Source organism: Vigna unguiculata, chromosome 1, assembly GCF_037176805.1.
Source record: "Vigna unguiculata cultivar grain cowpea cultivar isolate G323 ecotype 2 chromosome 1, ASM3717680v1, whole genome shotgun sequence".
NCBI classification, from domain to species: domain Eukaryota; kingdom Viridiplantae; phylum Streptophyta; class Magnoliopsida; order Fabales; family Fabaceae; genus Vigna; species Vigna unguiculata.
This window is the reverse complement of record NC_140792.1, coordinates 42,893,695-42,905,718: the sequence shown is the minus strand read 5'-3', so window position 1 is coordinate 42,905,718 and position 12,024 is coordinate 42,893,695. Positions and strand designations below refer to the sequence as shown.

Sequence of the window (12,024 nt, the reverse complement as noted above, 5' to 3'; positions counted from 1 at the left end):
AAGAAATCTAATTAAGTACACATTAATCAATAAAATAACTTTTTATTATAAATCTGAAAATGAAATGCTAAACTACTGCACAAATAATTTTGGAACAGAATCATTTCATCAGCGTATATCATCATTGCAACCTTTATTTTTTTATTTCGATTTAGATTTTATTTATTTCAAATAAAAATGCAAAGAAGTAGACCATTTTATGAAATCTCATTCTTCGTACTAAATTATCATACGTTGTATTAATCACTAATTTCATTACAAGAAAATACTGATCAATAAATAAAAAATCATTAATCATTAAAATAGTTAATATTATGAATAAAAAATTACAATTAATTGTTAAATTAATTATTAATTAATTAAAGACTAATTTAAAAAATAATTCTTTTGATAGCATAATAAACTTTGATAGATAATGTTTAGTGACAAATTTTTTTGATAATTAAAATTTTTGCAACTAAATTTTAGAAACCAATTTATAAATTAATTATAATGGTTTATTCATAATAAAAAATATTTTAGAAACCAATAATTTTTTATTTTATAAATTCGTTAATGATTAACAATTTTTTGTCACTAAAATTAATTATTATAAAATTATTTTCTTATAACTTTTTATTGTTATTAATACGTTGGTCGGTGAATGTCTCGTTTGTATATTAAATTACATTATATAAGTAAATCACATCATTGTTCATGAGAATCTTTATATTAATCCTATTAAAACTTGTATAAAATAAGTTTAAATAAAAGGGTAAGGTCTTAGTACATTGAAATAATACAAATGTTTTATATTTGCTCGATTAATAAATAAAAGAATGCTGTAAATACATGTAAGTATCATTGTCAGATTTAGAGTTTGAAATCGTGAGCCATAAAATGAAATTTATAATAAGGTTTTTCTTTTTACTTCAGTTTTTGTTTGATACAAACTATAAGTATTATTTATGTGACGAATTTTCTCGAGAAAAAATTATTAGAAATAATTAAAGTCTTTCTTTTCATATTTATTAATTAATATAAATTTATATATCTAAAATTTAAATTTATAACTACACAACTACAGTGAAACAATTGTTTTGAATTAATCCGAATTCATTCCATGTTTTTGTCCTACAATAATGATTCGCATATGAAATATACAAACGTCCTACAATGATTCGCATACGAAACATACAGACAAGATCAAAGGAACATTAAAGTAAAAGTGATAATGTTTTTTTGTTGTCGTAACATTAATCTCATCTGATCCTAGAAATGGATATAAACTAAGGCAATCTATTTTTAAACTCAGAATATGACGCATTTAGTTTCGAGCAGTGAAGAACACCCCTCTTTTTAACTAAGGATCTAGTAACATTAAATTTCTGCTATAAAAAACAGTAACACATTTCTGAAGATTTGCATGATGAAGAGATGGTTCGATTGATCACAGAACGAAGAGTTTGTGACAGTTTAAATTAGTCACTACACATCTATACAGAAAAAGCAACAAGAACGTAAAAAAAATAAAAATAAAGTAGTGGTTCTGCAACATTTGTAATAATTAACATAAACAAGCCTTTTTTGTTGTAGCTGAGTCAACTTTGTTGTAGCAGCAAGGCATAGATACTAGATAGATCGCACACACAATTGAAAAACCCTTCATGATTCGGATCCCAAGAACAAATCCACTCTCTCCCAATCCAAAAAAGGGTCGTTGTCGTTGTCATTGTCGACATCCATTTGCGTTCCTCCCTCGCCGTGCAGGATGGGTCGGTCATGGTCAAGGTCTCCGGAGGAAGAACTCTCCGGCGAACATGTTGCACTTCTCTCCAACATTTGATGCTGATGATAATCATAACACGTTGAGGTCGAACCCTTTTCTTGCTCTTCACCATTTTCAGCAATCGAATGCCTCACCGTGTTCCTCCTCGGTGGTGGTCTTCTATCAAATGCACGCAAACACTTCGATTTTTTGTACACTCTGCATAAACTGAATTCCTTCCTTAACTGCAACTGATTAACAAGTACAACGCAATGAAAAGATTAGTCAACTGCCACTAAATATCATGTACGTATAGCACATAAAATTTCATGCAATGTATATACTATACAATTGAAACCAAAATTTTCTGAGTCAATGGTTGATCTAAGAACCCTAAAGAGGATGATGGTTCACCTGTGATGGTTGTTCACCTTTGATGGCGGTATACTCGTTCATCTTCCAATCGGTTTTGGCTCCGTTTGGAGCTCTTCCACTGTAGAAAACCATAGTCCTTTTAATGCCTATGATTCGATTATCCGAAGAATAAACATGATTCGGAGACCCTGTTGCTTTCCAGTACCCTGTGGTCGTGAGACGTTTTGGTCTTCCTCCTCGAGCTTCGCTCTCTTGCCTCGGAATGAAAAAGAACCATTGTTCCGTGTCTCTCAGACTCGCCTCTCCAGAGATTTCTGCACACCCCAACACCACAATTTAACACAAAAAAAGTATTAATATTTTATGACCGATTACATATACATGTTTGACCCGGAAGGTTAATATCATAAAATATTGAGAATCAATTCACAATTGTACATGTGAAAACAATGTTTGATAGAGGAAACCCACTGGAATAGTGTAGAATGTTGATGAAAAATGAAAAGAAAAGAGAAATAAGAATTTTACGTGGGAGTTGGGAGGGGTTGTAGTCGTAGATATCAACCACCGGAATCACACGATTCATGTCCTCTCTTTCTCCTTCGAGTTTATTATGAAGATAGAACGAAATCAGCTCTTCTTCTGTGGGGTAGAAACGATAACCTGGTGGCATAATTTCCATCTTCGATCACTTGCTCATACACTTTTACTCTCTCTCACCGATATTTTTTGTTTTCTTCGTTATAGGTGTAGACCAATTCTCAAGCACTACACCTCGTGGTGTTGTTATATATAGATAGAGATGAACAAATACTACTAGCGATTTCAGGGAATCAACAAGGAGGTACTCTGAGTAACATGGTGCAGGACCACAAAATGTGAGAAGTCTACAAGAATATTAACTCTGTTAACTTTAGAAAAATGTTATATTTTTTTTATTATATAGAAATTTAAATTTTTGTACATGGGATTTATTTATTATTTTTAAAAAATAGTGTTGATATTTTTGTTGGTTTTACGTATTTTTATATATTAAAATTAAAGCACGCGACCTCGGAATCAATGACTGAGAAAGTTAGGCAAAGGTGATAGTAAAAGACAAAATTGCATCCGAGTGAAAAGGAGAAGAAAAGGAGATGGCGTACTTAGGCTAAGTTGCCACGAAATTTCCAATCCACGCGCTTACACCGTCGTTGGCATAATTATGCCTCCGTACGTTCCCTTTCCAAAATTCTCCATTTTTTTCTTTTCTTTTATGGTTCATTTAATATATTAATATTTGTTTTGTCCTCTCCGGTATCAGTAATTTTAGGATATTTTAACAAAGAGTGGAGATATTTGACACCCAAAATTACATTCATTTCACATTAAAAATAAAAATATTTTAATTATATTTATTTTTTTAATTTAAAAGTGTAATATATATATATATATATATATATATATATATATATAGTATTAGTGTTAAAATGAATGTACTTTCTAGAAAGAGTGTAAACAAACTTTTTACTTATAATAAATACGAAGATGAGAAACAAGCGGAAAGATATATGAAAAGAAATCGCTGAAGAAAAGAAAACAATAAAATTAAAAGTTAAATCATTGACGCCATATTGAATTTTTTTCTTCTGGTATATTTTCATTTTCAAAATTTACAATTAAATGATTTTTTTTTCAAATTCAGTTATTTTGATTTAATTATGTTAAAAAATTATTTTTTTTAATGTATTTTTTACTGATATTTAAATTATTTATACGATTTGATATATTATCCACTTAAATATTATTTATTTTTATTGTTTTAAAATTAAAATATGTCTAAATTTTGGATAGAATTTATTTTTAATTTTATTAAGTTCAAGTAGTAAAAATATAATTAGTTCTAAAATAAAATAAAAAAAATAAGCATTACTTTTTAATAATAACGAAAGTTAAGGTTTAAAAAAACATGTCATTGATGACTTTGTGGGATGTAACAGAAAAGTTATTAATGAAAACTGTTTATACTAGTTGTAAAAGGAGTTAAATATTCATTTTTTATTCAACAAAAAATTTAAAATGATATAATATAACTTTAAGAATATATTTACATGAATATTAAAACAACATAAAGTTTTTTTGAAATAATTAAACTAAGTTCTTTTTCAGAATTTTATTAAATTGATTCTTTAAAGAAAAGTTTTTTTTTTCTAAATTTTGTTGGGTATTCAAATTATTGAATACAGTCTCTATTTCACTCAGATCAAAATAGTATAATTAATTACTTATGCTCCTTATATTCGGTCTATTTAATGAATATGGAAAATTAACAAATCAAACTACAATTTTCAATTCAAATTAAAACCAAATTTCAACGTTTCAATTAATACATGCATGTACTTGATCATAATCATATCTCAAATATCAAATTTCAACTTTGATAAAAAAAAAAAAGTGTAATTTTAACATGTAAGACAGATTTTCAAACTCAAAGACCTACTAACAACTAAGAATATACAAAATGACATACTTTTTAAATAATATAATTAATATTAATCTTAATTTCTCTTACAGGAGTTATAAGTCTAGTTTTTTCTACTGAATTTTTTGTGTTTTTCTTTAGTGAGTATTAAAAACACATTGTTTTCATATTTTAAAGATAACTTTAATATATTTTAAAATTTTAAAATTAATATATTTTGAAAGCATGGCAAAAGAATAATATTGAAAAATTAATCCAAATTTGGGAGTTATTTTTCTCCTTAAGGCAATAGACTTTGAAGAGAATTACAAATTCAAGAATCATCAATGAAAATCTCGAAAATAATAAAAACATCATAATGAAATGAACATATAATTATATTTTTCCATAAAATGTCACATGCATGTTAAATCATCTCACATATGAGCAAAAGGCACAAAAGAGAATTTGAGAACAGCAGAAGGGACGAAAAAAAACTTACCCTAAGTTATCGTGAGTGATTTAAGCATGTTCTTCACTTTCAAACATTAAAAATATTTATCCAAAGTTATAATTTTGGTTTGATTTTTCTGCTCACAAACATTAAAATTGTATCATTAAAAGCTTGTATACTTTTATAAATTAACATTAGAAAATAATGCATAGTAATTTATTTCACAATTAAGAATTTAGACAGTACAACAAACGAATCCTATTTTTATTGTTATTTTAAATGGTATAATGTTTTATATATTCCTCTTATTTTCATAATTATTTATAAATAATTTATTTTTTATTTTCTTATAGTTATCCTAATTGACGTCCATCTTTATAAATTTTAATTTTTTTTTTCACGTGAATAATTGTATCTTACCATTTTACAGATTACTTTAGTCTTAAAATACTAATAATATACTAGACAAGATGAATATCTAATATAACTTTAAATAATATTTACTGTTTTTTCAAAATTTAAGATAGTTGAAACATATATAATTTATTGTATATTTAAATTCGTATTATTTCATATTTTTGTTACAACTTATTTTATTATGTTCCGATTTTTGTTAATGCATTACGGATATAAATATAAACTAAATGCATTACGGATATTCTGTTTAATATTTGTTAATTTCTTCGTAAAAATATTATAAGACTGGAAAGAAATAAAGAGTAATGTTGCAACATATTAAATAAAAAGCTTTTGAATTCAAAAGAATATCTATTAAAAGAAACATCCTTGATTTATTTATTTTTGATCGTTAACCTGTGTAGGAATGTAAATGTAATGGTTTATAAATACTTGAGGACTATATGTATATAATGTATATATAAATATTAATGTAATGTTTTCATATTAAGTATAATTTGAAAACGTTGAAAAATTTAAATATCATTTACTCTATTTAATAACATAATTATCTTAATTACTTGGGCATGGCTGTAATTTACTTCATCACGCCATCGTTTATCTCCCTAGTATGCCATCGTGCGGTTGGGGCCGGTAATTGCGACGTCAATTATGCTTATGAAAATGATTTATTTACTTAATTCAAAATCTTTTTTTTTGTTGTTGCTGTGATTTTATTATTGAGAAAGTATTTTAAAACTGTAATAAAAAAAACACTCAATGATTTTTAAAAATTTAATTGATTTAGTTAGAGTTTATATTAGAGTCACAATTTAATCTGCAATTATGATCATTCTATCAAAAATAAATTTTCCTCTGATGGCACTTCATTTTATAAAATTTAACTAGTTTTACATTCATTCGTTGTGATTGACATCATGTGATGCGTCACTTAAAAAAAATTGAAATTAATTTTGAACCTAAATTTTAAAATACGAAATCGATATTATTTGAGGTGTTAATGTGAAACCTTGCCAGCTTACTTTAGTTGCATCGAAAAAGTGGATGCTCATTCTCACTTAAACTACCTTATTACTATCTATTAAAAAAAACTTTTTTTTTAATCTTTCTTAAATTATTTTATATTTTAAAGTAAAAAATAGTTATTTCAATGATATTTTGCTTTTGTTGACAAATAAAAACGTATACCCATCAAAAATTTTAGTCCCAACCAGAACGTTAATCCCTATTAATTATTTTTGCGTGTAGCTTTTTTTGAAAATAAAAGATTTTAACATAATTACTTTGGATAACTATGAATCTCAATCAAAAAGATTTCTTGATTAATGATATTTAAACAAATCTTTGAACAACCTTGTGATGAGAATGCTTAGAATTAAAATTAATTAAAAAGCTCTTTTAGAGAGATGATATGAGTAAAATTAAATGAAACATGTCATAACCAAATAGTAAAATATAATTTTTTATCATCTAATTGATATGATATTTCATATTTTAGATTTATTTTTTTATTCTAATAATTTTTTATGTGATAATAAATAATTTTTAAGATGTTAACAAAATTGAGATGTAGAAATTATAATAATATTTTATTTAAAAAGTAATATCAACAAACTATATTTCAATACTAAACATGTGAAACATTTAAATAAAGTTGAAAATAATATCATATTCACGCATGATTTTTTCAAGCGGATGCACGCATTCAGTGCCCATCAATACTTCAAACGAAATAGTGTCCTGATAATAATTTGTTTGTTTCTGATACAAATAATTATTATCATTCAAAATTGACTTGTTCTTTTTGTGTGATTCTTATATAAATAGAAGTTAATATATTTGCTTCCTCTTAAAAAATATCCTTTTAATTAAACGTGATTATACTGTATCTATATTTTTATACAAACAACTTCGACTTATCTAAAAAGAGCATAAAATTGCTTTTCTCTACTTTTACATTTTAAATTTTTTTACCTAAATATACTAAAAATCATAATAAAGAATTATCTTATCAAATATATAGAACAAAAGAGATAAAAAAATGAGAAAGATAAAACACACTTTAAAGAAAGATTAAATATAACAATAATTTATTCTCGTTAAAGGCAGGTATCCCTTCACCAAAAAGGAATAAAATAAATAAGTTAGCAATATTCATTTAAAAAGAAACAATAAAGTATAAACAATTTCATACCTTCATTATTGAGTTGATCAAAATACATTTATATCGTGCATGATTTTTTTTATTGTAATTTACTTTTTCGTTTAATTATGTTTCAATCAATTAATAAATTTGAGAATTTTTAATTTAATTTTCATTTTTTTTGTCTATTGAGTAATAAATTTAAATTTTCTGATTGAATCTTCACGAGTAACTTTTTTTTTAACTTAAAGATATAACTATTATGTGATTGACATGGTTAGTACATGTCACTTGTTGATTTTGTTGAAAATTCTACATTGACTATAGATAATACAATTTTACATTGTATAAATGGGTACAAATTTCACCTTACAAGTCGATTTTATGACGTTGAGTTAGACTTAAAATTAATTTTCTAATATAGTATCAGAGTCATGATTCGACTAGAAATAAAAAAAAATTATATTATACAAGTGGATACAGATCTCACATTGCAAAACCAGTTTTGTGAAATTGAGTTAGATTTTAAAATCTATTTCTTAATAGATTTGTTGTCACATTTAATTTTATTATTTTTATAATTTTATTATAAATTTTAAAATTTTAAAATTATCAAATCATAAATTACAAATATATAATTTATAAAATTTTAATAAAAAATTATACGAGGACAATTGAGGAAGGTATAACAATATAATAATCATATAACTAAGTTAGTAAATGAAGTTAAAGGTAATCATTTAATTGAAAAATTTACATATTTATAGAATACTCAATGGACTACAGAGATTTATTACAGATACAATCGAAAATTATTAAATTTATCAAAAACTTAAAATATAATTAAATATTTTAGTTGAGAAAGACCACATCTCTCATCTTTCCTTCCAAGCCCATGAAACTATCTTATATCTCTCAAATATTAAACAAAAAAATTAAACTCATAACTTTTCTCTCTTCCTTTTCACTCTACCACTGAGCCATCTTATTTTTCTTGGATAACATTATAATAACATGATAACTTAACTTTAAGCATTTATATTTGAAAATTAAAAAATAAATAAATGATTCCTAATATATTAATACTTACTTGAGAAGGAAATATCATATATCATATTAAAACAATTATCATATGATGCTGTACTAAAATATTTGATAAATTGATAAAATAATACCCCATTTATCGCTACATATTATGTTATACGAGTATTTATTAATTAACTAGTTTAGTGCCAATTTTCAATTCATCTTATTAAGTTTTATTAACTATATTATTAGTAGTAGTATTATTATTTTCATTAAGTTTAAATTCTTTTATATTTTACGCACTTTTATTTATTTTTTATTATATGAATATTTTATATTTTGAAATTGTGAGGTTTAATTTTTTTAGCCAAGTAATGTGATAATTATTTGTTTCCGTTATTGTATTTATTTTTATGTATAAGGTTTTATGATTAATACAAAATAATATTACAGTAGTTAATATGTAATGATAAATAAATTGTTGTTATTGCTTTATTTGTTATTTATATTTTAAGTTTACATTTTTTTTAATATATATATTTCCACGACGAGATGGAAAGAAATGAAAAAAATAAATAAAAATAGAAAACTTGATAACGGGTTTGGTCATTGTGGTGGACGATGGCATTTCTTGTACGAAATTATTAATGACTTGGGTTGACAAATTGACTTAGAAACTCTTGTGTTGTGTTGTCCTTATATAGGTGACACTGACTTCATCCTTTGGTTTTGAGTGGGAAGCCATGCATTGGTGTGTGACTAAATTGTTTAGTAGTGTGAAACAAGACAAATATACGTGTCTTCCTTGTTTTCAACACGAATTTAAAATTGTTATAGTCACCTAACATGTCAACCCTTTGGAATATATATAATTTACCTAGCATATGAATTTCAATACTCAGGTTCTATGGTAAATGTAATTTTTTAGAAACTTCCCCTGTAGGCCTTAAAAAAATGTAATTATTGCTGTGAGCTTTTTTGAGTTAATTTAAAAATAAAATCATATATATATTTTTTTAAAAAGTCATGCATAAATTAAGTTAATTTTTTTTTCTCATATTTTTCTCTTCTAAAATTTTACAAGTAAAAACACACACAAATAAAAAGTGATAAACTTTTTTTTGGATGTAAACTTTTATTTATATTGAGTTTATTATGGAAAATTATTTATGCTTTTAAACATGTTTTGAAATAGGACTTTCAAAATTTTTGATTCGAGAGCATTTTTTCTTTAGTGTATTATGATTTTTTAGATCAATGAGTGGTTTTTTATAATCTTACAGAAAGATGACGTCGATATTTGCATTTTCTAGTAAGTTTCTATACTTGAAAGTTTTTTATATTTTTTCATGAAGGAAATCATTGCATTACTAAGTTAGTTATTTTAGCTTTAATTCGTAATATAAGTTGTTTGTTTTAACTTCGTGTATTTATTTATATTTTTATCATAATAGGTATAATTTGTTTATGTTTCATGAATTATAATTTTTTGAGAGTTAGATGTGAAAGTTGATACTAATTTGTTAGTTATTTACCAAAAGATAAACCTAAATTTCATTGAGGAAAAAATACTTGTATATGATGTAGTCAGTAATATTGTATAGTCAATCCAAACAAGAACAAATTATTATTTTATTTATTAAGAGAATTATAGTGTTTTTATACCTATTTTGAGCATTAATAAGGGAGAATGTACGAGAATACAATTATTTGTGAAAAGAAAAAAGAGTTATTACATTCTTATTTATGTATGGTATAATAATTAGAAAAATGTAGGTCTTGATGTTATATATCTTGTTATATATCCAACACAGTGGATCTATAAATTCAGTTGTAGTCTATATTAGAGACGTAAAAATGAGTTTCAATTTGTAAACCGAACTCACTTAGTTCATAGGTCAAAAGGAATTTGAACCGAGTTAAAGGTAAAAATACTTACTTAACTCACCGGAAATTTTTTTTTTTTTTTTGTTATAATTGTTTACTACATCAAATTATATAGGTTCATAATTTAATATTTTTAAATACTAGAATGTTGTTTTATAATATTTAAATAGTTTGAATGTTTGATTTATTTGTTTGCAAAGTTATATACGTTAATATTTTAATTTTTAACTACTATCTTTATAATAATATTTCGATGATTATGTAAACACTTTAATTTCACTATTATTAAAAATAAATTGATTCAATTCAATTTCATTATAATGTAATAAATATATAAAATAAATTGCAAAAAGAAAAAAATTCGTAAGTAAGTCAACCCACTAACCCATCAACTCGCGGTGGATCGGATCGGGTTGTAAAATTTTTGACTCACAAAAAAAAAGTGAAATGGGTTGAACTTAACATTTTTTAACTCAATCCGTGGTGAGCCAACTAGTGTGAGCTGGGTTGACTCACTTTAACACCCGTTGTATGTATGAAGCTCTACAAGGTACACGATGAAGACATCGCTTATAGAAAGAAAAAATCAAAATTAATATTACGAGAGATATTAGAATTGAAAATTTATATTGTAATTCTAGTTCTTTATTCTTTAACTTAATAGGATCATTAATTCTTTCAATAACCTACACTAAATCACAAAAGCAACAAAAACAATATAACAAATAAAATTAAAAAAATAAGAATCATAATATCATTATTTAATTAAATTTTTACTTGAAAAAAAACATTCCATAATAAATTTTGGTCGGAGCGCATCGAAAGGAATAAAGTGACGTAATAAAAGTAGCACGTTTTTCACTATCAGGTAATAAATCGAGATCGTCGTTTTCAGAAATAACAGTATTACTTGAAATATACATTTTTTCCATAAAATTAGGAAAGTTTAATTTTAATCTTTATATTATAATTTCACACCGAAAACGTACATGCATTTTCTTTTTGGAAGGTGAGAATGAGTCCCTCTCAAATATGGATTGACAATAACTTTTTTTCTTCCGCGACAAGTTATACCATTTAGTGGTCGAAAACAATTTGACCTTTTATTTATTTTTTATGATTAATGGACTCAATCAACCACAATCTATATGCTTCTTTTTGGTCAATGGATTTTACTACAGAATATCAATTCTAGTCATTCAATGAAATTAATACCTCCAATTTTAATTGCTACTTAATTTACCTTGCATTTCATCCTAATTTCATTTCCAAGTCTTCTATACCCATTTTTAGCATTGTTACGTCACGCTTACAAAATTAACCGTTTTCAAACTTTCCAGTCTTATTTTTCCAATGATTTTTACGTTATGGATCATGTCGTCACTTTTTTAGTTAAAAGAGCTTGTGTATTTTAAATTGGTCTCGAATTAATTAAAAAGACTATATTTTCAAATTGAATATTAGATCATTGTTTTAAAACTATTTCAATTCTTCTCAACCATATATTACTATTTATATGCTGAAATGTGCTATTT

General features: G+C 24.9%; 1 protein-coding gene across 2 annotated transcripts; it reads right to left on the bottom strand.

Annotated features, from left to right (window-relative positions):
- Nucleotides 1–1,406: 1,406 nt before the first annotated feature.
- On the bottom strand, nt 1,407–2,973 carry LOC114179648 (NAC domain-containing protein 90-like). Of its 2 annotated transcripts, none has more exons than XM_028066067.2 (3): nt 2,651–2,973; nt 2,162–2,436; nt 1,407–1,992 (listed from the first exon to the last, which is right to left on the bottom strand). In XM_028066067.2, exons 1-3 carry the CDS (start codon nt 2,802–2,804, stop codon nt 1,645–1,647), a joined length of 777 nt encoding a protein of 258 aa, XP_027921868.1. In that variant the 5' UTR covers nt 2,805–2,973; the 3' UTR covers nt 1,407–1,644. The 2 variants fall into 2 exon arrangements, with proteins under 2 accessions (XP_027921868.1, XP_027921862.1); XM_028066061.2 differs by having other exon boundaries at nt 1,407–1,998; nt 2,651–2,959.
- Between the last annotated feature and the right edge of the window lie 9,051 nt (nt 2,974–12,024).

Coding starts and splice junctions, on each gene's coding strand:
- LOC114179648 (XM_028066061.2), bottom strand. CDS start 2,804: ATGGAAATTATGCCACCAGGTTATCGTTTCTACCCCACAGAAGAAGAG. Junction 2,437..2,650: donor CAACCCCTCCCAACTCCCAC/GTAAAATTCTTA, acceptor TGGGGTGTGCAG/AAATCTCTGGAGAGGCGAGT. Junction 1,999..2,161: donor AAGGTGAACAACCATCACAG/GTGAACCATCAT, acceptor CTTGTTAATCAG/TTGCAGTTAAGGAAGGAATT.